We start from the raw sequence: 27,942 nt of genomic DNA, 5'->3' as shown, positions 1-27,942 counted from the left end.
AAAAACATGGTGCGATTGTCAGGGAACAAGTGGATGGGCCCAAAAACAAACAAAAACCTTCTGTACTGAATACTGAAAATGTATTGCATCTAAAAGTTAAATTAAAAACTACGTCTAAAAAGTTAGAAAAGCGGTTCTACATGATTACAATTTTATCATAAAGTCAAATACAACTAAACTGAAGTAATAGTTTTGCATACCACCACACTGTTTTCAATTGCTCTCAAGTCTCACGTGTTACTTTTCCACAAATGTGACTTTCTGTAATTATTTTTCTTTGACTTGGTTATTTATTCTTGAACAAGTCGATTTATATCTTGGTTACACTTACAATAAACCATTCCCGACTCCAACAATTGGTGATTTCCTGCATGGGAAAATGTTGCTATTGTAAAAACTCTGTTAACAATCAAAAGTCGATCAGATACGTGGTAGAAAAAACACACAGCATGCTATATCCATTTTTACGGAATATGCATTAGGAGGAAAATTAAAAAAGCGTTCCCATTGTTTGATACTAACGCAGACCAGATGAAAAATATGACAAATATTGTTGTTGGACAATAGCGCATGACCCGCATGCCAAATGTGAGGTGTCTTTCTTCCAAAATGTTTAGTCTGCCAGTGGGAGTGATTATCAAGAAGCAAAAGTTGAGCCCACAGTTAGCATAATTACGGCAAAACCCGCACCCCCGGCTCCGTCCATTTCCATACGCTAAGTAGTCTCAGGTGCTTGCGTGGGGCCGACGGCCTTGATGTGATCAGGGCGTATATTTGAAATGTGATCAGTGTGTCACCAACATCTGGTCCTGCGAGGAGAACTTGGCTTTCGGGATCCAACCAAAACACCCCGGAGGGCTTCCTCTTTACCACCGTGCCAGGAATGAACTTGACCCCAATCGTCAGGCAACACGCGCTTCGTACATTCTTACCATCTGACGATTTTGTGCAGTTTGGTGACCTGCTAATATGATTAGACCAGTGCTAGCTTAACATATTTATTTCATTCTGTGACCACGTAAAAATAGTTCCAGCCTAACCATCCCTCCACCCAAAAATAAAATACAATTGTAATGTGGATATGACTACTTTTCACTAAAGCGTCTCAACTCCTCTCAGATCATCATTACGGCACTAATATTAGCCATTCTTTGCAGATGATAAGGAATATATGACTGTGCATACCGTTATACCATTGGAATCAATCTGCTTAAAGGGTTATAGCATCGTAACATAGATGCTATTTAGCATTAGCATTAAGATAGCTAAAGCTAAACTATGTGCATTTTTTAAATACACCAAATATAATTCTCCCTGTGTTATCTTCAAATTGACAGTAAACTTCAACTGTGAGTGACAATAATCAGCTTGAATCCTTTTTTAAAATAAACGACTGAAAGTGCAATTGGCGATTGTCAGGTCTATTAACACAAAAGTCAAACACAGTAAAAAGCTAGTGCATCAAGTTTTTTTTTTTTATGATTTCCAACAAAATTCTTGTCCGAACTTGTGGCACTACGGAGGTGGTGTGCAATTACCACCTTAGCCTTAGCAGCAAGGCAAAACATGAGCAAAACAGTTCTGTCTGGATTAAAGATCTAACGTTACACTTAGCGAGAAGTGCTCAGGGGCAATTTTTTTCCCCATTTTTTTATTTTAAATGCGTAATGACAACTCATCTGCCTCAAACTAGTCCAAGCTAGTTAAGGCAAAGTTGTGAGTTAGTCTTTGGATAGTAGTTTGGCCTCCTTAAAATTTAAAAATTCTTACATTATTTATTGAATGTATTTTCCCTCAAAACCCATTTTCCCTTTTAAACACTTTAATGAAATTTTTTTGTAGCTTCTATAATTTATTATTTATTTAATTTGTTCCCCCTCAAGAATAACCTTTCCCATAGAAACAGAAGAAATAATCTCCTCTATACGGATGTGATCCTGTAAGACTTTGTACAAAAAATAAACTCATTGTTCGGGCTACTTGAAAATCCATACAATTACAATTTTTTTCTCTCCATTTTACCCAGAGAAAATTCAAATAATGTATTTTATAGTTATGTGATTTACTGACTAAATATCGGTTTATGTTTTACTCTTAAATCTTTGTGCCGTTTGTCACTTCTTTTTTTTTTTTAACTCGCGACTGCCCCCTCTGGCCCAAAGCGTAACTGCAGCATATGCGTCAGGCTTGTTTCATGGTGCACGTGCGAGTACGTGCACGATCTTAAAGCGACAGCTAAGAAAAACTCGAAAAACTAAGTCATAAGTACGACTTGCTAAAGTCACGTTGGATTAATAGGTTTAGCTTTAAACCAAAAGATGGGGCAGAAATAAGTGTCCCCCCCCCCCTTTGTAGTATTTAGCAGGTGATGACTGAGGGTTTACACGCACAGACACACAAAGGACCTGTGGACATGAAGCATGTCACAATCAGGTGCGAGATGTCCGCCAGCTGCACTCGGAGCGTCCAAATGTCACATTTACACAAAGTCGGGAATGCTGAAGTGTTCTGGGTTGTGTTGTCACAACAGGCCGAGCAGGCGGGATGGACGTCCGCTATGTAAATAGCACGCCCGACTGTTAGCAGGCTAATAAAAAAAACAACAATGGAAAAGACGTAGTTTGCCATCCAACGATTGCTCACGAGTAACTGAGAAGAGGTTAAATGTAGCGTTCCTAAAGAAACAACATGCGATCGTGCTCTCGTCATTCACCAGGCGCATTCAAGAGTTCTGATCGGCCCTTTAGGAACGCTACGGAGGGTTGCTCACATTGCTCGGCACAGAGCCAGCCGCCGTGCTACGTCGCTACGCACTGAATGAGTAAATAAAAATGGCGGTGTAAATGTATTAAACTGGAAATGATTTTTGAAAAATGAACTTCATAGTGATGTTAGTAACAACCAAATAAATACTATAGTGCAAATTTGTCATTACAGTCGGGGTTCCTTTTAACAGAAGTAACCCACAGAGGGGACCAGGCCTAAGTTATTTACTTTATAATACTGAACATTGGTTACTACTAGGGATCGGAATAAATATAAAAATTCACAGTAAAATAAGTAGTTAAAGAAAACTAAAGTAATAAACTAAAACGGAGGGGGGAAATTTTTAGTTAAAAAAATGCTTTGAAAAAAAAAAAAAGTACAACATTAATTACAACTATAATTTCCAATGTATTTATTTCTGTATTAGCACGTCCGTTAGCAGGGTAGTTCTTGGGGGTGGCGCTATTTGTCTCTGGCGGTTTCCACTTAAAACGATGGCTATGCTCCTTCATCCAGACTTAGCAAAATACTGCATAACCAGTGGCAATCAGTCATGTCGCTTCCGGCTAACCCTGATGGCCAACTAACGCTCCACTTTTAGTGTTTACAGGTGCGCCCCCTCAGATGCAGGCCACTGAGCCGTATATCTTAAGCGCTCCCATGTGACGACTTTCTCGTGACTTTATGGAGCAACGCAGGGGGGGTTAAAAAAAAAAACATAGGTTGGTTTTATAGGCGACAAAGTCACGAATAAATGCATTGATCAGCTGCTTTATGAAGCAGCTTGAGTGCAGCCAGCTGTGTCGCAGGTTCAATGTGCATAAAAATGGATAAACAAAACAATGTGGTGATAATATTAAATACAGGAAAACAAAAAACTGCACTTGAATAATGATGTAATTGAAATGTTTTGCACATACAATTTAAATACAGATTACGGGCAATTGATACGACAAGGCGTATTCTATAATGCAAGCTTTAATTAACTTGCTCTGCAACACTGGCGTACACATCCTGCCAAAAGACTTTCAAAACAAAAGCATTAATAAGATACGTTTCAGCACGTTTTGGCCCCATAATAGTTTTTTTTTAGCAGTCACACTCAAAACAAGTACAAATTGTGTGACTGCTAAATAAGCAGACCCTGTGGGAAAAAAAGTGCGGTGAAACGGATTATACTGTAAACTTTTATTTTGAAGATCAGATTTTTCCCAGGATGCAGTGTTAATTTTGACAAGAAATTGTAATTTAGTTTTAGTTATATTGACTAAAATTAATTAAAGTTTTAGTCATAATTTAGTCATCCGATTGTATTTTAGTTTTAATCAAATTTTTAATTCAACGGAAAAAAATTGTAAATGTAAAAAAAAAAAAAAAAAAAAGCCATTTGGCTTTGCCTAAAATCAAACACAGCCCAAATCACTTCCAATCAGCTACTGATGCTCGTCATTGCAGCCTGCAATATGTCACCTAGCACCAAATTTAAGATCCAGGCAGCTTCTATCTAAACGGAAACAGAATCTTTAAACTGCTTTGAAGACTTTGGCGGTCATGTGACTTTAAAAAAAAAAAAAAAGAGCAGCATATGCGCTTCATTAGTGAGGCGCGCTTCGGGCACAGGAACACAAAAATCACATTGGCTGGCGTAAGTGAATAGAACGTAAATGTATGCAGACAAAACGAGCTGGGATGAAAATGCTTCCTTTAAGTCATCCAAGGTGACAGGAAGCATGCAGGAAATGTCTCGCCGCTACTTCCTGTTTGCTGTTGAGCTACACGGAGTGAGGAAGTGATGGAAACAGAAGTCGCAGGGGGCCAATATTGGGAAACAATGCATAAAAACATGTCAGGGGAGGAAGAAATTCCATTCAATTTTGAGTACTTTGGGTTCATGGATGGGTAAGATGGAAGTTTTATTGATTTCTATTTTTATTTCAAACACCACATTTTCTATCATTTCTGACTAAATTATCGCGAAAACACGTACGCTTGTTTTGTCCCACGTTGATGTTCCCTATACTAACCCTCGAGGGTGCCTAATGCAGAGCTAATCAACTCATTCACTGCCATTGACGGCTATAAACGTCAAAAATTCAGTTGAACTATTTCTATTAGTTTAGCTTTTCCCCCCACTTTTGTCAACATGAGTATGAAAACCTAGATTATTATTTTTGGTACATTTAGAACAGATATACAATTTGTGAATAATCGTGAGTTAACTAATGAAGTCGTGCGGTTAATTACAATTAAAAATTGTAATCACCTGACGCACCGAATTTTTTTTCTATTATTATTATTATTATTATTATTCATTCACTGCCATTGACGGCTATAAACGTCAAAAATTCATTTGAACTATTTATATTAGTTCAACATTTTTTCCGTTTTTTTTAACAAGAGTATGAAAACCTAGAATTTTTACTGTACATTTAGAACAGACATAAAATTTGTGATTAATCGTGAGTTAACTAGTGAAGTGACGCGATTAATTACGATTAAAAAATGAAATCGCCTGACGCCCCGAATTTTTAATAATCTTTTTATTATTATTATTATTCATTCACTGCCATTGACAGCTATAAACGTCAAAAATTAATTTGAACTATTTCTATTAGTTAAAAAAAAATACCACTTTTGTTAAGAGTATGAAAACCTAGATTTTTTTAATTGTACATTTAGAGCAGATATAACATTTGTGAATAATTGTGAGTTAACTAGTGAAGTTATGCGGTTAATTACGATTAAAACTTTGAATCACCTGACGCCCTGAATTTTTTATAATTTTTTTTATTATTATTATTCATTCACTGCCATTGACGACTATATACGTCAAAAATTCATTTGAACTATTTCTATTAGTTCAACATTTTTTTAGTTTTTGTTAAAAAGAGTATGAAAACCTAGAATTTTTATTGTGCATTTAGAACAGACATAAAATTTGTGATTAATCGTGAGTTAACTAGTGAAGTGACGCGATTAATTACGATTAAAAAATGTAATCGCCTGACGCCCCGAATTTTTAATAATCTTTTTATTCTTATTATTATTCATTCACTGCCATTGACAGCTATAAACGTCAAAAATTAATTTGAACTATTTCTATTAGTTAAAAAAAAATTCCACTTTTGTTAAGAGTATGAAAACCTAGATTTTTTTAATTGTACATTTAGAGCAGATATAACATTTGTGAATAATTGTGAGTTAACTAGTGAAGTTATGCGGTTAATTACGATTAAAACTTTTAATCACCTGACGCCCTGAATTTTTTATAATTTTTTTTATTATTATTATTCATTCACTGCCATTGACGACTATATACGTCAAAAATTCATTTGAACTATTTCTATTAGTTCAACATTTTTTTAGTTTTTGTTAAAAAGAGTATGAAAACCTAGAATTTTTATTGTGCATTTAGAACAGACATAAAATTTGTGATTAATCGTGAGTTAACTAGTGAAGTGACGCGATTAATTACGATTAAAAAATGTAATCGCCTGTCACCCCTAATTTTGAATAATCTTTTTTTAAAGGAATTTATGGCAGTGAATGAGTTAAAGAATACCCCCCCCCCCCCCCCGAAGTGCAAACCCAAAACCCGCCCGACTTGAATGCTGTTTTTTTATTATCCAACTATTGTTAAGCCGCCTGAAACGTGACACTGGCTTCAGTTTTGGTGTGCGTCGGTGTACCGTTGCATTAATTTGTCAAGCAAAGGAAGCGTCTCATCATTCATAGATGACGACACCGCAGGGCGGGGGGGGGCGGGTTGGGGTTATCGTGAAGGCCAGCGAGGTGCCTTTACGCCGGGGAACGCCCCGCAGGCACCCTGTCAAAAACAAGGGTGCAACTTTCTCACAGTGAAAGCCAGTATTCCCTGAGAGGTGGAGGTGGGTGGGGGTGGGGTGGGGTGATCGCTTCCTCGACAACATTACTTTGCAGTGCCACTCCACAGGAAGTGGACTTCTTGCGGTGAGGTCCTCGCCACGAACAGGGGGCCCTCTCTCTCGGCGCACTCAGCCGCGAGGGACCCGCAAAAGGAGCCTCTTATGTATCAATTACCTAAAATACCAAACAGGCCCGAAGAGGGTGGTTGACTTGTTTGTTTGATTGTGGCGACCAGGGCATTTCTGGCAAACCTCTCCCGCTGAACAAAGTGCGAGAAGGATATTTGCGGACCCCAGAGGACATGTAAGGGATCCTTTTTGTTGTCGTTGCGCGTATTACAATTCATCACCCATAGAGGGCGGCGCAGTGCTCAGATTGCGATGCAGGAAGTGAAACAGATGCATTACAAATATTTGCTGCCCTTTAACAGCGGCGGTCCCCAACAGACTCCCTCTTTCCCTGGGAGAAGTTTTATTTTAAAATCGAAGCAAGGAAATTGAGACCATATTCTCATTTGCAATGTCGACCTGGGAGAAAAAGCCGCAAGAGTCAAACAAAGCAAAAAAAAAAACAAACAATGACATTAAGATGAGCGAGAAGAGTTATTTGATGTCGAGTGTTGCTTGGAGTCATTTAGGATAGAAAAATTGGAAAAGATCAACCGAAAGACATACGGACTTTGGAAACAAAGAGCTTAATAAAACTGCAGGAGTGGAGCGCGCGGGTGGTGGTATGCATGGTGAGCAGGGGGTAAAGATAGGCAAAAAAATAGTCTGGAGCAGTGAAATTTTCTGCTCGAGTTCAGAGAGGGCCAATTAACAGGAAAGTACAGTTCATAGTAGTGGGGTTTCCATCCACCCACCTTTATTTGAATTTTCAAGAAATGTGAAAATAAAACTGAATGGAACCGCTAGAAATTCGAAAAAGGGTCAAAAATTCGCAAAAAAAAGTTTATTCGCTTGGAGTGGGTGGATTTGATCACAAAAAAGGGAAAATGCAAATTTTTATGGAGCCCCTTAATTAAAAACGCTGCACACAATCAACCTCGTTCTGTTCTACTTCATGTGGATTAGTTTCCTATGTTGTCCAAATAGTGGGTGGGATGACCCGAGACAATTGCGTGGCCTACTAAACGCCGACTCCTGACACAGAGTTGAAAAGGCGACACAGCGGGCTGGGTTTGAGGGACGGGGGATCGGCTTTTGTCATGGTAAGTACGACTCTGAACTTTTGACATGCACATGGGACGCGGGGAGGGGGGGCTGATAATGGGAGGGAGTGATTAGGCAAAGTGCTGAGTGATGAGAATGGAGATAAAGGAGAAAAAGAAGACACATGGGTTCGATGTTGAACCAGACAGTGCATTTGGTTCCTGGTTTTTCCAGGTGGAACTGAAATGAGATACTAAATATTTAATGTATTATTGTGTACAGATCTCTACTAGTCAAAGTTGGCAAAAACACGTTTTGCTCTAATCAACCAATCAGAGGACGGAAAAATGCTGACATCATCGAGGGCCAGCTCTTTGGCCCTTTGAAATCTGAATAGTTACACTCACAGTCCCATTACTACTGTAATATATTTAAAATGCAAATTACATTGAACAGCATTGGTCATTCTGAAGGCCCTGGATAGATTATATTCACACGGCAACACTGAACACTCAACTCCGATTGGACAACAACAAAAATCGAACACTTTTCTGCCATATTCTAATTCATCAAGCCTTTCCGAGTGTTCCTGATCATGTTTGGACCAGCAGAGGCGGCCTGAACTGACCCAAGGACTCATTTACATGGAGCACACGATCACTTCTTTTTCAACTAACCTCGTCTGGAGAGTGTGACCCCCGCATTGAAACGAGCTGATTGTCAAACCCGCGAGAGCGCAAGCCCTTTGATATAAGGTGGGGGGGGGGGGGGGCACAAAGGGCTTCTGTTGCAGCCTGGGGAGTGGGCTTACCTAGCCTGCGCCGCGCTGGCTTTTCGTTTCACACATCAAATGCATACGCATAAGCTCGCAAGTGCAAAAATCTCTGTGTGTTCACTCAGGAGGGGGACAAATGAGGTTTGTTTGTCAACTATTCGGCGTTGAGCGGCGGGACAAAAGCAGTCACATAAGCAAAGTGCCGGCTGACAGATCCTCATTGTTCTCAAGGAAATGATACAGACAAGCTGCAGGCGCTGCACAGAGATGCTTCCTGTGCCTTTTTTTTTTTGTTTTGTGGTGGGGTGGAGGAAAAACATGCATTTGCAGGCCATGATATTCACACCGTTGTAAAGCACTGAGAGGGATTTATGTTTTTTTCAAAATAAAACCTGAGAGGAACGTTACAATTCCCTGAAAAAAACAAACATTTTCAATGGAAAAATCCATTATAAATTCAAGTATATACAATTTGAATGATTTCCTCATGGGTAAATTAAAAAAGTAATAACCTCTTAAACATAGACAGAGTGAGAGAAAAAAAATGAGGCGGGTACTCACAAGTGGTGGCTCACTGCAGCAGTGGAATTCTTTCCAAGCTCCTGGGAAGGATTCTGATGACTCTCTGATGGGCACATCATGCGAGTTATTGAACCTGAGGTCTTTCAGTCACGGGTCACATTCTTAGCCACGATGATGCCCCGTGTTGAAGCCAACCTGTCAACAGGTCTTTAAATAAAGTATGTCAGAAAGAAGCGGTCACATGCATGTTACAACTTTAGCGACTACCTCCCTCTGCTGGTGACATGTGGCGTTACATTGCAGTCATTGAGGACACTAATCCAAATTCGCGATTACCTTTTTTGCCTAGCAAAAAATACATTTAAAAAATAATAATTGAGCAACTTTTCTGTTCCATGCACGAGTAAAGAGGCAAACACGCTAAAGGCATGTGTATAGCGTGTTGGGTCAAAAACAGTTCAAATGGTCAAATCAATGCAAGAAAATACCCCCCAAAAATTGTGTTTATTCAACACGGTTTTAAACAGTGGATGGCGTCTTATTTACAAAACAAATCAGCGTGACTTGTGGAATCCAAAATTATCGTCATTTAAATATAGTACATTAGGAATTCTCTCGCACATAAATAGCATCGGCATTGCCCATTAGGAAAAAAAAAATCTCATAATAGCACAACTATCACACAAACTGGCACAAGAGATGGCAAAAACAAAAATGTTAGAAAGTAAGTTCATGACAAAACATTGTGAAAATAAAAAAATATTTACACGTCCATAAAGGAACAAATTCATGAGTAAATCCACATAGGGGAGTTGAAACAAGGTCCAAACAATTAAAATAGCTTTTGTAAATATTTACAAGTGAAGACAATGGAGGGTTTTAGGTCAGTTATTATGACAGCAGAAGAGAAACTTTTCCCCACCATGGACCATGCAAAAATAATAATAATAATAATAATAATAATAATGATGTCAACAATCAAACAAATTTGTGGGTTTAAAGTTTTGGGGCTTTTCCTATCAGTTCCTCTGAGGTTTTATTTGTTTTTAGCATTGCATGGCAGGCCACTCTCGCATATGACCCACGGGTAGAAGAATTCCCGCCGCTGATTTAGGAGGTTTGTTCTTCAGCGCCGTTCATTTGAAGCGGCACACTTTCCTCCTCATTTCCATCTTGAGCCTGACGGGAGAACAACAAATACGATTGTGTCATGTTTTTACACAAAATAAGTTGGGCTACAACAAGTTTGGTAATGGAGTACAAACACTTGATTATTACAAGTAGTTTCATGTCTTTGCAAATTATTTTCTTTTAAATTGTGCTCAATAAAATTGAAATTGTTATTCATATTTCAGGTAACTTCAAATTGTATTCCATTACATCACATTTTTAAAATTGTAAAATACAACTTGACCCCATTTTACACAAATATATCCATTATTATTAAATTTATTACTGCTAAATTTTGAGGCGTGTCTGGTGTGTTGTGACCGGAATTCCCACATTAATTGTGAAAAAAAAAAAAATAGTGGCATTAAAGGAACTTTAAATTAACTCAAAATTAATGCACTAATTGTGACACCATTAGTTAAGATATATGCTATTTGGTACTTTAACTTTTTAAGTACTTGATACAAAACCGGCCTACTACTTTACTACCTCTCTCATCACCGCCGTCAGCCCTTTGACCGTGTCTGTCAGAGTCTTGCAGGTGTTGGTGAAGTGTTCGTGGTAGATGCTCTTCTGCTCCTCGGCCTCCTTTAGCGTCTTTTCCGTTTGCCTCAGAGTGCTTTTCGTCTCATCCAGCTCCTTTGACAAGGACCGGTTGTCTTGATCCAGTTGCGCTTTCACCTTGGCGTCTTCCTCTGTCACGAGCGTCGAAGAGGACATATTGTGAAAAATTTACTTCTTTTTTTTTATGGCTTCTTTAGAAATAGCTGGAGCTCTGCAGTGATAGCCACACATCAAGTGTGAAATTAAACCAACTAAATGTTTATAAACAGTATTAAAAGAATTACAGTGGTTCAATTATGACTATTGCTGAAATTCCAACAGTTGGTATGCTGGCATATGCCTAGATAGCATCCTGAGAAAAGAAAACAAAAGGCAGATTAACCCTGGAGAACCCACGGGGTCAAATTTGGCCCCTATAAATTCTGCTACTCAAATAACAAAGACCTTTTTTTTTTTTTACAAATTTAACTTCAAAAGTCCAGAATGCCACTTCTGACCCCTGCATGGGGCCATCTAGTGGATGAATATTGCACTTACATGAGCCAGAGTGGTGGTGACAAGATGGCTGGCAACATGCTGTTTTGTTGAGCTGGAAATCAATCCAAACAAAACCATCTTCTCAGCAAACCATCAGATGGTAAAATTGTGGTTTTTTTTGTAAATCTATTTCATATTATGTTGCAGAATGCCTAGGAGTACGTTTTAGATATAGATTTTGATAAATTAGCAACTCTGAGCTAGTTAAAAAAAAAAAAGGTTAAAATTGAAAAAACATATATTTTGGTGTTCAGTGAATTTATAGCAGTCATTTAATGTATAATTCATAATTTTCCAAAGAAGAAAAGGGTTCTTGGGTTCTCCAGGGTTAATAAAGATTTAACTTTGTAGTCGGGTAGGCAATGTGCCAGTCCACCTATCACAGCAGTCACACAAACAAAGAATGCCAAATGAGGTGGAATTGGGCTTCAGTGTAGCAAAGGCTCAAATTGAGGCAAACCATAGTCCAGCTGGAGGTCTGACACAGAGTGTAGCTTGCAACACGTGCGACTAAAACCCCGCCCCACCAACATTCAAACCGTATTTACCCATCTTGGCGTCCTGCACCATGAGCTTGTGTTCGATCTCCTCTCGCGCCTTCTCGCTCTTCTCCAGCTTCTGCATCAGGCTGCCGATGTCCACCATGGCTCCGTTGTACACGATCAGATTGCCGGACTCGCTGGCTTCTGAGCGAGCGCACGATTTGGGAGCAGGCAGTAGCTCTCTGTTGCCTGAGAGGACGTTGAATATTTCACTTTATATTCTGTAACCCTTGTGAAAAGTAAGCATCACATGTTAGCTCACCTAAGGGATTTTCTATTTGTGCTTCGGTGGGAGAGAAATCCGGCTCATCCTTCGGCCTGTCTGTTAGTTTGCGGTAATAACACGACTCTCTCACCACCGGCTTGTTCAGCAGCTTCTTTATCTGAAAAAGACAAAACGCGGCATTAGAATGACAGACTTGAGTGTTTGCGGTGGCCAGACTGAAATGTTTTTTTTTTTTGCTCACCTGAGCACGTGAAAGGTGCAGCCCGAGCGTGTACAAGATTTCCTCGAGGTCTTTCTCCAGCAGGTAGCCCCAGTGACTTTGGTCAAAGTAAACAAACGCCATCAGCAGCTCCCTGTTGTGCGTGACCATCTGCTTCTTGTCCTGCTGGTAAAACGAGCCGCCGTATTCAACATTCATCGCAACAGTCATTTTAATTTAACCCTGGAGAACCCAAGAACCCTTTTCTTCTTTGGAAAATTATGAATTATACATTAAATGACTGCTATAAGTTCACTGAACACCAAAATATATGTTTTTTCAATTTTAACCCTTTTTTTTTTTTTAACTAGCTCAGAGTTGCTAATTTATCAAAAAATATATATAAAACATACTCCTAGGCATTCTGCAACATGATATGAAATAGATTAACAAAAAAAACACAATTTTACCATCTAATGTTTTGCTGAGAAGATGGTTTTGTTTGGATTGATTTCCAGCTCAACAAAACAGCATGTTGCCAGCCATCTTGTCACCACCACTCTGGCTCATGTAAGTGCAATATTCATCCACTAGATGGCCCCATGTAGGGGTCAGAAGTGGCACTCTGGACTTTTGAAGTTAAATTTGTATTTCTTTGTTATTTGAGTAGCATAAATTATAGGGGCCAAATTTGACCCCGTGGGTTCTCCAGGGTTAAAGCGGACATACAAAGAAAAATGTGCATGCTTTGAATTCTGAACATTTCGCATCCATCTCCTTCAAAAGGGTTTAAGCAGCGCAAAATGAAGCAGCCTACCTTGTCCTTGAAATTTCTATCTTTTGGCGATTTTCGATCATCTTTGCGATCTCTTCGCTCTCTGTCATCTTCATCATCCTTGTCTTAAAAGTCAGAAATTGAAATGTGTCAAAGTGGAACATATTGAATGCAGTGCCAGAAATGAAATGATGTCAACAAAAGAAGCCTCAGAGAAATTGGAAGTGGAATCCATCACAGTTTCAGAGTGGTGCATGATTTCTCATCATTGGCCACAATTTCAGTTTAATGAGACGTCCAAATAATTGAACAAAAAGAGCATTACCATCATCGTCATCGTCATCATCGGCATCTTCGGCCTCCATGGGGTCGTACTCGTCCGCGTTGGCCGTGCTGCCGTCGTCTTCGTTCTCGTCCTCGTCACGCGACTCTTCCTTCTTCACAACCTTCTCGTCGCTCTGCTCGCGTACGCAAACCAAAAGTGTTTTCACAACAAACAAATAAAAGCCCTCATCGAAGTGCCGGCTACGCGTGACTCGCCTTCCTCCTCTCAGCCTCGTCCTCCTCTCTCGATTTCTTCACCGCTGGCTCGTCGCCATCTTCGTCTTTCTCCTTCTTTAATTCCCGCTTTTCCGGCTCCTTCTTCTCGGCCTCTTTTTTGACCTTCTTCTCCTTCTTTTCGTCCTTGACGGGGATTGCAGCCAGCGCTTTGTATATGCGGTAACCAAAATCTCTCTGCAGCATCTCGTTGAAAAGCTCGGCGAAGAGGGAAACCTGAAGGACAAAACGGACGCTCTTCATCCATACACAAAGCTGGTGTCTCTATGAGGAATCTCCTACTAATTGCCGAGGAAGTGGACAGCGAAACGCGATTGACACCATCCAAAAAGGTTTGGATTTGCCTACAGATATCACTTTTTTTTTTTTGCCCTTTAGACAAGGCTATGCCACTCAGTTCAACATAATGCCTTGGCGCCAAAGCATTATTTTTATATTAGACATGACAAACACAATCGACAAATGTCAAAACAAAAAAGTGTGCAGGTTGACTGTAAAGTCAATCGATAGCAATTCTCACTTCAAAAGACGTCTCCTTGTTGTCCTCCAGCCTGTAGTCCAACAGCACGCTGAGGGACATCACACTGCAGTCAAACTTGCCGTTCTTGGCGGCCCAGTTGGGGTGAACGAGGATGGTGGGCTCATCGGGGAGGACGTAGCGCCTTTCCCGGCGTTGACGCTCTAGCTCCTCTTGCCTCTTCTTTTCCTCCTCCTGGCAGAGAAAGAAAAATAACCTTTCGTCATCTCATACTTATTACAAATGAACCAATAGTTGGCGGCGGAATGCCTGGCGTACCTCTTTGTCCTCCTCGGTGCGACACGGCTCTTCTTCCTCGGGAGGTTTGATTTCTGGCTTTTCGGGTTCCTTGGACTCTTCCAGCTGCTCCTCCACCTTTAGCTGCTTGGTGAGTCGGGCGATCAGCTGCGACTTCAAGCCCTTGGAGCTCAGGGTGCGACAGTCGAGCTCCTTGCGCAGGTCGTTAACCTGCGGGGGCGGCGTTGAGAAATTGAACGTCATTAAGTTACACAGTGGCAACAAAATTGGCTTTACCAAGTTACAAGGAAATGTACCAGTCCGCCTGTCACAACAATCACAAAGACAAGAATGCTGACTGAGGTGGAACTGGGCTTCACTGTAGCAAGGCTCAAATTGAGTCGGACCATGGTCCAGCTGGAGGTCGGACACAGAGTGTAGCTTGCAACTAAAAACAAACCCATCATGACGAAGTTCTCACGACCTCAACTGTCAGCTTCTGTTCAATCGTCTCTCTAGTACGGTGGCGTGGCCTTCTTGCGCTGTGTGACATTTTTATGCATCCGCGCAAAGTAGTTCATTGTTCTTAATTTGTAACCTCAAAACGTCACTTAAAATAAATGTTTATATCAATAAATACACTATTTACACTGCATTCAAAATGTTATAGGTCAAATTAAGCTCCATTTTGTGAGTAATGCAAAAGAATCACAAAAAAATAAAAAATAAAAATAAAATTATTACAATAGTATGTTTAGGCCCGCACTAATCTAAACACGCCATGCTGATTAATATTGCTTTTGTGGAATACAAGTTAAGCCTCAAAATCGACTTATTTTTAACTCTCTCATGTGGCGGCCATTTTGCCACATGTCTATTGAAAATGACATCACAGTTGCTTAGCAGCCAATCACGGTTCAGCATCAGAAACCAGGTGACCCCCTCAGGCACTGTGATGACATTTTCAGTCGACAGCAAGTGGCAAAATGGCCGTCCCGGAGTGGGATAAAATGGGTGGATTTTGCAGATAATTTTAGACTATATTTGCAATCTAACAATTTATAACATAATCGTGCTTATCAATTGTTAGACATTTAAATGCCAATTAAGGCCTTGTTTTTAGAATCGTGCTGGCTAGGACCCTCTATTTTAAAACCCGTGGGAAACTTTCTGCCGAGGGAAACGATATCTGGTCATCATAAGGTTAAAATGGATTCTAATGTACGTTGAACTGAGATTGTAATAGCTATCATTTATACTGTAGCTATCTATTGCTAAAAAATGCCATGCTAACAGGGTTACTTTTGTAACACTTTAGGAAAAAACGAATACCACCAAGTGCACTTTCTACCTTCATTGATTTCGGATCAAGTTTGGTCCAGTGAGTCGGGATGCACACGTCCTTGGATTTGTCACCATCCTTATCCTCTTCCTCCTTGAGAGAAAGTCAACGAGTCAGAGAGAGAGAGCGAGGGAGGGAGAAAGAGAAGGGACAGGACAAAGTCAGCACGTCGCTTGTGATCCTCGGAAGATTTCAAGTTGATCCGTGCAAGATCACAAATGTCTTCTAAAAAAACAAAAACTAAACAAAATCTCATTCTAGTGAGCTTGACTGTGCTTTAAGTCCACTGCTACTGAGGAGCACACAAGGAAGCTCTCTAGTTCTTTAAAAACCAGCTGCCAATCAATCAATCTGTGGAAAACAAAAAAAGGTAAAATAAAAAAATAAAAAATAAATGGAGGTGTAACTGCAGGAGATCTGGTCTCCAAACGGAGTGAGCGCAGGGTTGGCCCTAACAGCTACCGGCTTTGCCAATTATGGGGGATTTAAGGAATTACATATGACGTTCATTCAACTGCACTGGAAGCGTCAAACTCTACATGTAGTCCGAATGGAAAATAATAATAATATAGAAGCCAACAAGAAGAACAGACAAGGAACACTCGACTTGGGGGGGGGGGGGGGGGTTCTCGTTTCCCAATCAAATTGGTGTGAGAAATCATATGAAAATAAGACATTTCTACAACAAACACATTATCAGCATGCAACTGACTCCACAGATTCCAGCAGTAATCCAGTTGCGCATGCCAGCGTCGGGGGAGAACAAAAACTGGGCACAGGTTGAAATTTAGAGATTGTTTAAAATTATCAGCAAAGAGCAGAAACAAATGAAAAAAGATTCGACCCAGATTAGCAGCAATTTAAGACAAAAGCTGGAGGCTGTTTTACCAGTTGCAAAGGGGGAGCGTACACAAACACAAGCTAGTCTCACTGCTTCCACTGTGTGTGTCTGCTGGATGTGGGGGAAGGTGCCGAGTGCTGATGGTGGGATGGAGGAGAAGAGGAAGGGGATAGGTGGAGTAGTAAACAGAGGACGCCTAGGTGAGCTTGGCTGGAGTAGTAAACTCCGTGTCCATGTGTTTGGTGTGTGGCGTGAGGTGAGGTGTGTGTGTCTTATTTTTTTGTAATTCCTGTGCCTTCCTGTGAGAAGCGGAAATGAGAAGAGAGGGATTAGCGGTTCAGTGCCTGTTCTCCATCCGCCTCCTTTCGCTCGGCCGACAGCTTCTCAGCCAGCTGCTCCCGGAGTCGCCGCGACAGCGCCTCCCACTCTGAGCGGGTAGGAAGACAATGCCAAACATCCGGAAGAAACAAAACCACTGTCTCCACATGAGCGGGGACTGTCCGCCCCTTGTGTGTCTCCTCCGGCCGGTGATAGCGAATCTCTGCAAAACGATACCTGTCGCAAAGGAAGAGGGTGCATTGGAAAGAAACATTCTGGTCAGGGCAAAGCACAACAGGCAAGCCTGGCTAGGGCAAACCTTCTTTAGCTACTCCTGCCTTCACTCCCCCCTCCCACTTGGAGTCACCAAAGGACCTTATATGTCATTACAGTGACCCTCCCCCTCCCTCACACAAATCACACAGAAGGGGCCTGGTCTGCTGCTTTCCAACGGTTGTCATGGTGATGGGAGCCAGTCGACAAACATGACATCACAGCCTATATAACCCCCCCCCACCCCACATTATTGAGCTCTGCCTTTTACACCTAGGATACATTTGAATGTGCAAACAAGAAAAGAATATGAAAGCCAGTTCAATAAATATTTAAACACAGAGAATAGAGGAACACAAGAAAAAAAAACAAAAGTGACGGCGGTGTCGTCTGGTCCGTGCTACTGCTTCCAGCCACAGTCCCGTGTGTTTGGTTTGTCACCACGATGAAGTGTGTGCGTCAATTTAGAGAGTGTGACAGAAAGAGAAAGGCAAGACGACCACACACAAAAGGGCAATACAATAAAGGATAACAAATAAGTGGTAACAAATCAACACCACAAAGCATATTCAAATAATTTGTGAGCTTCGCACTTACACAAACAAAATGACAAATGAGAAGGAGAATTCTTACCACTGAGTGCACAGACTAAGATCTATGCCTGTGAGTGCCTTGCAACAGCGTATAGCTGTCTTTATGAGGACTGAGGGATCCTTCTCTGGCTCGGCTCCGTCCAGAGAGGGAGACCAGTGGCCACCGATGGCCATGGCCTCGTCTTTGCCTCTCATTCCCACTAAAAACTGAAGACGTAAAAGTCGACAGGGTAAAGGAGAGAGCCAAAGAGTGAAGGTTAGACAGAGACGAGTGATAACAGATTATATTCTTTCTCCTAACCGGCCGTGCCGATGTGGTACGTTAGTTCTGTTTTGCAGTAGACACAATGCACTCTTGATTTGTAACTTGACCCCAAATGTTAGACATTCTCCTTTCTTTTACGGGGTACCTTGATGAGCCTTGCAGGATGCTGGAAGGAGTCTCTGACTTCCTGGGAATCTTCTGCGAGGGCACATGACTTGTGATATAACTCCTCTAAACTAGGGTTAGCTAGCAGCATCACCTAGCGGAGAGAACAAAAACACACAGAACGGTCAAATAAAGAAGAAACTAATCTTTCTTTTGGTGGGGTCCATGTTTTTACAGCAATAGAACACAATATTGTGTGGGCCTTGCAAAATCTGTCAAAATCCAGTAAAACAGCCATGAGCGAAGGGGATTGCTTCAGTGAAATCGGCTGAGAGTGAATGAGTTGAATATTAAACATTTTCAAATTAGCAGAAAGAATTTAAAAAATAATAATAATTAGCATTTCAGATCAACATGTTTCGATAACACTAAATTCCACTGTATGTTTTGTTATAAAAAAATGATTTCAGTAGGTTCATGTGAAAATAATTAGAACTCCACACAGTCAAATTTGAAAAAATAATATTTTTTAAATTACAGTTTAGGAAAACTAAAATATCAACCACCAATAATATGACTATAAAAACTTCTTTTTTTTTTAACTGAAGAAATTTGGTACTAACTGGCCTTCTGAAAAGCATTTTCCCGTGTTTTTATTAAAATTTCAATTTCATTTGTTTTTTAATTTTCAAAAAAAAAAAAATGAACTGTAGAATATAAATATCCCACTGCCTAAAATGTCAAGTGAGGGCGTTTGAGAATCAGAGATTAGGACTACCTTAGCACTGTAAGTGTGGTTGGCATCAGGCGGATCGAGCACAGCTGTATTTTTGACAAACGGATCCACCTCCTTGTGCAATATGTGGAAGTTACACGCGTTGCTGAACTGAAAAGATCGCGTCAGGGGGAAACCGTCCACCCAGGTGAAGGCAGCGCCAAAAAAGTCACTGGGAATATACAGACTCTGATAGCGCCGCCTCAGCTCCATCATGTCACAGCTTGAACTGCGGGGGGGGGAAAAGGCACGTTATATCTTCCGCGCTGCTAAATCTCCTGCCGTGATTCCGTGCATCGGCGTTCCACTCACGTGTCCAAACTGAACTTTGAAAACTGCACCGTGTAGCGAGGGACCACCCTGCGAGGACGCCGCGGTGAGCGCTCGCGCTCTCGTCTCGGGGAACGCTCTCGGGAGCGTTTGCGCACGGGCGAGCGTTCCCTCGAACGCCTGCGCTCGCGTTCTCTGTCTCGGCTAAAGAAGTGAGAGAGGGAGACGCTTAAAAAGTGACACAAGCACACTGAGAGCATTTAATAGTTTTTTTCATAATATTGCAAACAATAGGCAGTAAGATACTTTTGAGTATCAAAAAAAACATAAGCCATTTTCTATGTTCAGGGATGTGATTTGACCAAAGTGAAATTATCTGAAAATTTAGCCGGGGGTCTTGGGGCCGCTGGCACCCAGCTAGGTCCAGGGCAGTGCCCTGGTGGGGGGACAAGGGGGGCGAAGCCCCCCGGAGCTCATGGGTTTTCCGTGTTTTTAAGTACTTTCAATGCACTCACATGACAAAGAAATAGACAAAACAACAGCATAAATTTTCAATGTATATTGAACTATCCCATATAAAATGGCAGTTTTAGTCAACTCAAAATCAGTCACATTCAAAAACATTGGACTGCCTTTGCTTTTAAAAACTATCACTGAGAATATCATCATATCTAACTAATGTGATTACTAAGTTAACACATAAATAATGTTGAAGAGTTCAAATTTCATGAACAAATAATTGTATCATGACCAAATGAAAAGTAACTCATATTAGAGCATACCACAAATGTCTTTGTTATAGCAGAAGATGTTATGTGTCGGAGTCATGTGCATACACAATGAACTACTATATATATTTAAAAAAAAAAAAAATCTGATTTTTTTTTTTGGGGGGGGGGATAAAAAAAGAAAGCGGAATTCCGCGAATTAGCGGAAAAATCACATCCCTGTATGTTTTCTCAAATGGTCTGCCTAAAATAACATGAAAGGTTCATTTTCGACTGAAAACCTCAGTCTGCTGCAACCAGGAAGTACTTGTGACATCATAGTGAGTCGGTCTATAAAGTTTGATTAACCGCAATGACCTGCGATCCTCTTTACTGCGGAGGATGAGCTCAGGGGGACGATCGTTGCGAGGAGGGAAGCGTGGAGGAGGCTCAATCCGTCTCACAGGCTGCGGCTGGGGCATGAGTCTCACCGGGGGCTGAAGAAGACCCCCTGGGAAAACATCTACAGAACATTGTCATACTGGTTTCGGCACAAATTTGATTCCGTTTTATCCGGACGTGAGCCTACACACTGGTGGAATTTGTTTTACCTTTGGGAGGCGGCTGTGGCAGCAGAGGCTGAGGCGGGTTTTGGAGGAGGGGGCCTAGCGAGGCGGCAGACAGCTGGGCCTGCAGTAAGGAGGGAGGAGGGGCCGGGGGCGGAACGCTGAACGTGGTCGGAGGCGGGAGCGACTGGAGGATGGGGGGCGCTTTCATCATGTTGGGAGGCGGAGGATGACTCTAGAAGAGAAGATGAATCAATGTCCTTTGATAAAAACTAACGACGTCTGTGTGAATGAAAGCGGACTCCATTTTGAGGGGTTTGATTTCATCAATTTAAACTGCCACACTTTAGCTGTATGATGATCAAATTAGAGGAAGGTTTTACCAATCAACGAGGCTTGCTTCTGATTTTCCATTAATTGTCTAATATTACAGCTTTATATTAGAAAATGCTGAAACTGAATTGGCATCTCTTTTAAACAAATTGGTGATAAAATCGCAGAACCTGAAACCAAAGAATTCCAGTCGCTGATATTTTAACTATAAAAGTAAGGGTCAAAACACTCTCATGCTGTTAAAAAGGCACAGATTCCATCTTATTGCAATCATTTCTACTTTGATAATACGAGACGGAACATCTGAAAGAAAATTATAGTTATTCAAATACACACATACATTGTATGTTATCTAGCTAAAGAGAGCACCTAGCAAAAACAAAGTCAAGTGTCCATGATAAGGAGCTAAAAATAAATTTTGGGTTAAACTGCCAAAGCAAATATTGGTGAGAAGAGATCTGTGATTACGGTTGAAGTTAAAAATGGAAGCAAATGATCAATCGAGCAGAAGAAAAGCGTCTCAAGGACGACAGCGAGTGTGTGATTGAAGGTCTATGTGGTTACATTTTGTCTGCCGTCCACTGCGGGGTGAATGTCAGAGTAGCGCAGCTGTATCCCTGGCTCATTGTAAAGGCTGCCCAGCTGTGGGGAAACTTGAGGTAAAGGCTGAGGCTGCTGCTGATGCTGATGCTGGGGACGGATTGAGAACACAACAGTCAATCGGCAGCAGAAACAGGATGGGAGGAGAAAGAAAAAAAATCTAATCTGGGGAGAAGAAGCCCCAAAACATGTTAAGACTTGCAGGGTGCAACTCTCATTCAGTGAAATTGTTCAGACCCGAGACTGGACGGGAGGCATCTTCACACATTTCGAACAATCATCTGCATGTACAAACTGCAAATGCTCTCACCGACTGGTTTGCGAGCTGAGGTAAAGTCTGGATGCGCTGGGCGTTCCACTTGAAGGGCAGGTTGGCGTTGTACACGGCCTCCACCAGCACTCTGTCGCCCACTTGTGGCGTCTTCCCTTTTACAGCGCTGGAAGTGGACAAACGAAAAACATTCGGTTCATAAACGGATATTACTGGCTCCTCTGTACTTCCAAAGAACATTTACGACAAACGGCTTGAAGCAACAAGATTAATTTAAGCTTCTTGTGTTCTCTTTAACCTGAGCTGAAAGAAGACATCTTCGTCCACGAAGCCGAACGTATCGTGCAGCTTGTTGACAACGCCGGTGAAGACGCGCTGCTTCTGCGGCTGCTGCTGGTGGCTGGAGCGCGGCGTCGGGTACGACACGGTGATCTGGGCCGTCTGCTGGGGATTGGACAGGCTCAGGCTCGTGGGCAAAGCCAGTGGTGGCTAAGGGAAGGCGAGGAGAAGTATTTCGACATTTCTTGTCATTCAAGGCACAGCCAAATGAATATTAAGAGAGGATTCTCTCATTATAATTGCAGATTAATCCATGTTACCTGCGATAGCAGTGCCGGTTGAGGCTGTGGAAGCTGGGACAAGAACACCCCCCCCAAAAAATGGCGTTAACATTGAACAGTAATCAGGAATGAGTGTCATAATTATCGGTGACATAGCTAACATGTTTCAATATTACAAAAAAACAGAGGGCTTGCGTAATTACAATGTGCTGCATTATTGTAAAATGGGTGACGGCCCACAATAATATATTGCTTTAAACTGAGTGTACTTTAAAAAAATCAATACAGACAAAACACTACATCCATCCGTGTGGTGGTGTGTTGCTTTTTTTGTCTCGCTGCAAAGCATACTGGGATAAAAAAAAAAAAATTCTAGTGAGCATTTGTTGTGAACTACTTTTCAACATGCATCGTGGAACATAACTACAAAATGGCTAAGTCACTATAGGGAGTGCACCAGTTGTACTTAGAATGTCCCTTCAGTGTGCTGAGTGTGACACAAGGAGCATGTTTCACCTGATGAGGCACACTATACAACGGCTGTTGCAGCGTTTGCTGCGGGGGAGGCTGCTGCTGTTGCTGCTGCTGCTGCTGCTGTTGTTGTTGCTGCTGCTGCTGCTGCTGCTGATACTGCTGGAGGGCCGAATTGATCTGCGACTACAGACACGTGCGCAGCTGATAAGACACAAGTGTGCTGTTCGATACACGTCTGCTACCAGCTTCCTGTGCTGTGACCGACCTGCTGCAGTGCGGCTGCAGCGGCCGCCGCTGCCGCCTGCTGTTGTAGAGCGGCCGTCTGCTGGGACAGCTGATAGTTGGCAGAGGATTGGTTGCTGAGAGAGGCGGCAGCCAAGGCTGACTGCTGGGAGTAGACGGCGGGGGAGGCTCCCAGGAGGGAAGGCTGCTGCACGCCGAGAGCTGTGGGACGGAAACAAAAGAAATCTTGCCAGGGCTTTCTATAAAGAAAATTATTGAGCTGATCAAGTTAATATTTTAGACTATATACAAATAGGGTGTGTAAATTCTGTAAAATGTTCTATAATTCTTGATCCTTGTAGTATTTCGCTAAAACAATGTTCCAGACATATTAAGACAACTTTTGTTGTGTGGGGAAACAATTAAAAATCTCACCTTTAAAACTTACAAACATATTTTTTTACACTCGGACTCATTAGTGTAATAGCTTTTTAGATTTAGTGGTAGTAAACGCACTTGATGTTGCACATGATGGTTTCAACTGTGACTTTTCAGACTCATTTTTTGAGGTACCAGCGTAACTTCAAAGATCAGGAAGAAAATCTGGTTTATTATACTCACAGTGCAAGTTGATGTCAAGAGACTGGGCCGTGTGGGCCGTGTGTCCCGGCTGAGACACGGCGGTGGTGGCAAACTGAGTCGCCCAGGGCGGATTTTTCTGTCCCCCGAACTGGGCCATGACTCACTCGGGTGAAAGCTCGTCTCCACTCGCCACCGTCTTGCTGCTTATCCCTAAAAAAAAATATATATATATTTTTTTTTAATCAACAAAATGCTATGAACGAATAAAGTACTCACATGACTGCTTAACAATTAAAATAGCTAAGTATCAGAACTACTCACGGTCCTGTTTCTTTTCAGAAGCCGTAAGGCACACAGTGCTTGCAATAATAGCGAGCTGCACACTTCCAGGCAGAACGCAAACAACTAGAACTAACAACGTGAGCACACTGGTCAAGGGCAACTTCACAATGCGCTTGCGACATATTTCCACCTTTAATTTAACAAAATACGTAAAAGGAATTGAAAGCGAATCACTTAACTCAGGCTTTGAAACGCTTTACTATGACTAAACGAATAATATGTGATGATTAAACATTATTTTCTGACGGGTTATAATTTTTGGATATTGCACTTGCTATAAATAAAACTGTTTAAACAGCAACTGCTGACACGGCAAATCCCGAAAGCTATCGGGCTACCCTTAGCCACTTTGAAATAGCAATCTGCTAACGCACAGTGTATCAATTAAAGGTTGCCAATACGGAAACGCATTCGTGTGTTTAAATCACCGCGGTTGTATGAGCGAGGTTTGTCTTGTTCCAGCTATGTTTGAACTTCAGACTCACTATTATTTAGACAAACGCCACACGGACCACGAGGAAGCAATTAGCATTAGCTTTAGCTTCGTGGCCGGAGTAGCCTCGTGCAGGATTTGTTATGGAGGCCTCGGTTAACGATTTGCTGACACTAGCAGCTGACTCGTTGTCACTAATGTTAAGCACACGCAACGTAGCCATAGTAACAAGCCTAGTGGAAAAATAAGTCACGTCGACATCTAGTGATAAGTAACGAGAGCAAATAATGAGTTTATGTTTGTTATTTAACGAGTATCTTCGCAGCTTGACTTACCGCTGTCCACTGCACCCGGCCGTCAGAGAATGGAGACGAGCACTACGCATGCGCGTAATGAAGATATATATTTTTAAATTAGATAAATATTACTATAATAATTGATTTTATGAAAACATACAGTAATTACATAAATAAATAAATAAATAAAATGTTTTCAGCGCACTTTGCAACTATTGAATGGACATTCTGCTGCTACCCGTCTTGGCCACCTGAGGGCAGTATATGACAGACAGCCTGGTTTGCGTAGTCTTGGACCCCCGCATACTCGCGGTTCGGCAACGGTGTTTTGTTTTTTGTTTTTTTGGGGGGCGTGGGGTGGATATTATGGAGGTTTATCAGTGTTTTTGAATATTTTATTGGCTACAACAACAAAAACTCAATACATTTGAATATATGTCAATTATACGCAGACCTCTGCTGTTTCAAAAATAATCCTGTTAAAATCCCAAACCAAATGAAAATACTCCATAGAAACACATCAATTGTAACAAACAAGCTGAAATAGAACGAAATTTCATTAGGGCCCAGGCTAAACTATATAGACACGATATACTGTGCATGGCTGTCTGGATATTGTAGATATCTCACCACCTCACAGAAGATATTGAATACATGACTGTGAGTACGGTTATATTGACTGTAAAAAACAGCAGTGTTCAGTATTAGTTTGTGAACTTTATTGTGATGCAGTGGACACGGCAACTTACTACAATAGTTAATTGTGCTCCTTTGTTTGGATACTCTTACCTACATTTCTTTAATCCACAATTTCCCAATAGATCATCTGTTTACAACATAGAGCAGGAATTCAGCATTGTCGTTCTGCATTACACTATAATGTGCAAAACCTTCCAAAAATACATTATTTATACAGTAAAAATAAATATAACATCATTTGCAGCCATCACAGGAGCGACAACACAAACCAGACCATGCTTTGTGGATACAGTATGCAAAATGTGTATTTTCACAGCACATTAGCTTCTTTAGCTTAATGTCATAACATTTCTGCGATGAAAAGTGAAACCTATTATTTCAACAGTAAATAGCAGGCACAGATAAACACACAGCAACAGCGCTTCTTAATTTCTCTCCTTTGTGAAGCGAAGATGATCAAGTAGCACATTTGTCAATCAACTTTGATTAATTACTCTTGTAATTTGCGTTCCAGCTCTGAAAAAACCTTGGTATTGATTTCGTCCACTTCATCTTCCACCTGCACGGGAATAAAAGACCAGTAGAGATTAAAATAGTGCTAGTCCCACAAACTTCAAATTCAAACAGTGGAAAAAATATCTACATCACAGATTTCACCTATAAACGTGGGTTAAGATTAAAACAAAACAAAAAGAATTACACACTGTGTATTTAAAACAACATAACTTTGTCTTAAAATGCGTTAGCTTAATGCTAACACAAAATGTGAAAAGCAATTACAAAGGCTAACGAATGGCATCTCCGTAGCGATGTTACGACCCAACAACCACCAGATATTTGAACGCAACAGTCACCTGCTCCACTGCCTTTACTTCGGGAATGTAGAACTGCATCATGTTCTGAATGCCGTTCTTCAGGGTCACCGAGGAGCTGGGGCATCCCGTGCAGGAACCCACCAGCTTCAGCTGCACCGTGCCGTCCACGAATCCCTTGTAGACCACGTCGCCGCCGTCCTCCTGAACTGTCGGTCTGCGTGGATCACAGCAGAAATAGAGAAATATTAGCCCCGTAAATAGTTGCTGCATTAATTTAGTTCTTCGTCTGAGCTCACTACCTGATTCTGGTGTCAAGAAGCTCCTTAATCATCAACACCACTTCATCATCATCTTCAGAGATACCTACATGTAACAAAGTCCACATTTGAATCATTTATATAGCTAGCTCCTTAGCTAATCGGTTCTCTTATACTCACTACTTTCTGGGTGCACGTCTCCTGTCGTGATGGGGTCGCCGCTCTCAAAGAATTTGGCCATGGTCTCCAGGGCATTTCGCTTGATGTCCGTCCATTCCAAGTCCTCGTCGACCTGTTGAGAACACCGCAGGGTTATTGAAGTTCTCAATACATTTGTGCCATGAGTTATGTGTTTAATTCGTTCCGTGAACGCACCGTAATGAAATAATTAAATAGAATGTGGGGGAAAAAATTGGTTGAGGTCACTGCTATCATACAGCATCTCAAAATTTTGCTCTCAAATCAAAGAAAAAAAAGACTGCTTGTATCTCGAAAAACGTATAGTCTGCTCACTGGTATTACTCCAATTACAAAATATTAAACTGATGTAATGCTTACTTTGGTGACGGTGATGAAGTCCGGGCCAAAGAACACACTTTTCACACCTTCGATTTCAAAGAGATCTCTGTAGAAGTTGTGGATGTTGTCATGTTATTGTTGGCTCAATCAAGCGTTATCCATAAGCAGATTGCATAATAATTGTGGTGAGTAGAAGACAGTAAAATAAATGAAAAAGGAGACATAATCCAAACCTGGCTAAAGTTGAACACTGCGTTGAGCTCTGAGATGGAAAATCCAGTGTTCCGCTTCCTAAAACTGGTTTATCAGGAAGAAATTTCAAGCTTCTCGGGTTTGGGGTGTCTTCAGTATGGATGGAAACCTGTCGTACTACGAAAAAAAACAAAGCAAGAGGAGGGTCAAGATTTGCTTCAGGTGAGAGCGATGGTCGCTGGTGGCAAGATTCTCACTTGGGACGTGTGTGCTTCTGATTGTGGGTGCAGAAGGGACTCTTCTTTGAAACTGGGTGTGATATGAAATTCCATTTTTTTCTGGAAACCTTAAAATAAATTAAGAATACTCATTAATATGCAGAAATGTGTTCTAAGCCTTAAATTTTCTTTGTTTTGCTACGCGTTGTTAGCAGTTAGCTGATATATGCAAGTTAACCTTGATCGGTGCTAATGTAAATTAACCTAAACGATAACAGGGACACACTCAAAAAAGATAAGGCCGTTATTATAATTACCAAGTAAAATAAGTGATGCTAACAACTCAATGTGAAAATGAAAGGACAAAGCTTCTTCCTTACAGCACCTCGCTAAAGAGTTAGCTATGCTTGATGGTGCAAATAACGACACTTCAAACTTGACACATTTATCACATCGGGCGCATAAAATGCTCACGAAATGCTACACGGTAGTGAAATAAAGTTCAAACCGAATGAAAGTGGTATTTCTCATCGTCCGTAGCAATGGGCACAAAACCCATCTCGTGTGCGCCGCCATCTTAACTGTTTTGAAAAATGATGGTTGACGTCAGCAATTGTCCTTTACTTGGCCCGTTACTTGCGATCGACAGA

General features: G+C 41.2%; 2 protein-coding genes across 6 annotated transcripts; both read right to left on the bottom strand.

Annotated features, from left to right (window-relative positions):
- Positions 1–9,584: 9,584 nt before the first annotated feature.
- Positions 9,585–24,781, bottom strand: ccar1 (cell division cycle and apoptosis regulator 1). Of its 5 annotated transcripts, none has more exons than XM_077581786.1 (26): positions 24,632–24,781; positions 23,561–23,731; positions 22,983–23,161; positions 22,760–22,900; positions 22,283–22,315; positions 21,982–22,172; positions 21,723–21,849; positions 21,377–21,502; positions 20,525–20,714; positions 20,292–20,436; positions 19,249–19,410; positions 18,940–19,165; positions 18,202–18,315; positions 17,832–17,998; positions 16,952–17,162; positions 15,776–15,859; positions 14,467–14,655; positions 14,191–14,382; positions 13,653–13,886; positions 13,438–13,570; positions 13,155–13,237; positions 12,380–12,523; positions 12,175–12,295; positions 11,919–12,101; positions 10,756–10,964; positions 9,585–10,278 (listed from the first exon to the last, which is right to left on the bottom strand). In XM_077581786.1, the coding sequence occupies exons 2-26, from the start codon at positions 23,676–23,678 to the stop codon at positions 10,210–10,212; spliced, it is 3,771 nt and encodes a 1,256-aa protein (XP_077437912.1). In that variant the 5' UTR covers positions 23,679–23,731; positions 24,632–24,781; the 3' UTR covers positions 9,585–10,209. The 5 variants fall into 5 exon arrangements, with proteins under 5 accessions (XP_077437912.1, XP_077437915.1, XP_077437916.1 ...); XM_077581789.1 differs by having other exon boundaries at positions 10,759–10,964; XM_077581790.1 differs by having other exon boundaries at positions 12,380–12,520.
- Positions 24,782–25,289: 508 nt separating this feature from the next.
- LOC144061459 (NFU1 iron-sulfur cluster scaffold homolog, mitochondrial) lies at positions 25,290–27,912 on the bottom strand. Its single transcript, XM_077581957.1, has 8 exons — positions 27,801–27,912; positions 27,332–27,420; positions 27,116–27,251; positions 26,922–26,988; positions 26,544–26,655; positions 26,406–26,469; positions 26,146–26,320; positions 25,290–25,850 (listed from the first exon to the last, which is right to left on the bottom strand). The coding sequence occupies exons 1-8, from the start codon at positions 27,866–27,868 to the stop codon at positions 25,782–25,784; spliced, it is 780 nt and encodes a 259-aa protein (XP_077438083.1). The 5' UTR covers positions 27,869–27,912; the 3' UTR covers positions 25,290–25,781.
- Between the last annotated feature and the right edge of the window lie 30 nt (positions 27,913–27,942).

The sequence above is a fragment of the Vanacampus margaritifer genome, chromosome 12, assembly GCF_051991255.1.
Source record: "Vanacampus margaritifer isolate UIUO_Vmar chromosome 12, RoL_Vmar_1.0, whole genome shotgun sequence".
Lineage (NCBI taxonomy): Eukaryota > Metazoa > Chordata > Actinopteri > Syngnathiformes > Syngnathidae > Vanacampus > Vanacampus margaritifer.
This window is presented reverse-complemented; position numbering and strand designations above follow the sequence as displayed.

Coding starts and splice junctions, on each gene's coding strand:
- ccar1 (XM_077581786.1), bottom strand. CDS start 23,678: ATGGCCCAGTTCGGGGGACAGAAAAATCCGCCCTGGGCGACTCAGTTT. Junction 19,411..20,291: donor CGCAGTAAAGAGGATCGCAG/GTCATTGCGGTT, acceptor TCACTTCTTTAG/CCGAGACAGAGAACGCGAGC. Junction 10,965..11,918: donor GGTGCAGGACGCCAAGATGG/GTAAATACGGTT, acceptor CGCTCGTGACAG/AGGAAGACGCCAAGGTGAAA.
- LOC144061459 (XM_077581957.1), bottom strand. CDS start 27,868: ATGGCGGCGCACACGAGATGGGTTTTGTGCCCATTGCTACGGACGATG. Junction 26,321..26,405: donor CTTCTTGACACCAGAATCAG/GTAGTGAGCTCA, acceptor TGATCCACGCAG/ACCGACAGTTCAGGAGGACG. Junction 25,851..26,145: donor AAGTAAAGGCAGTGGAGCAG/GTGACTGTTGCG, acceptor ATTCCCGTGCAG/GTGGAAGATGAAGTGGACGA.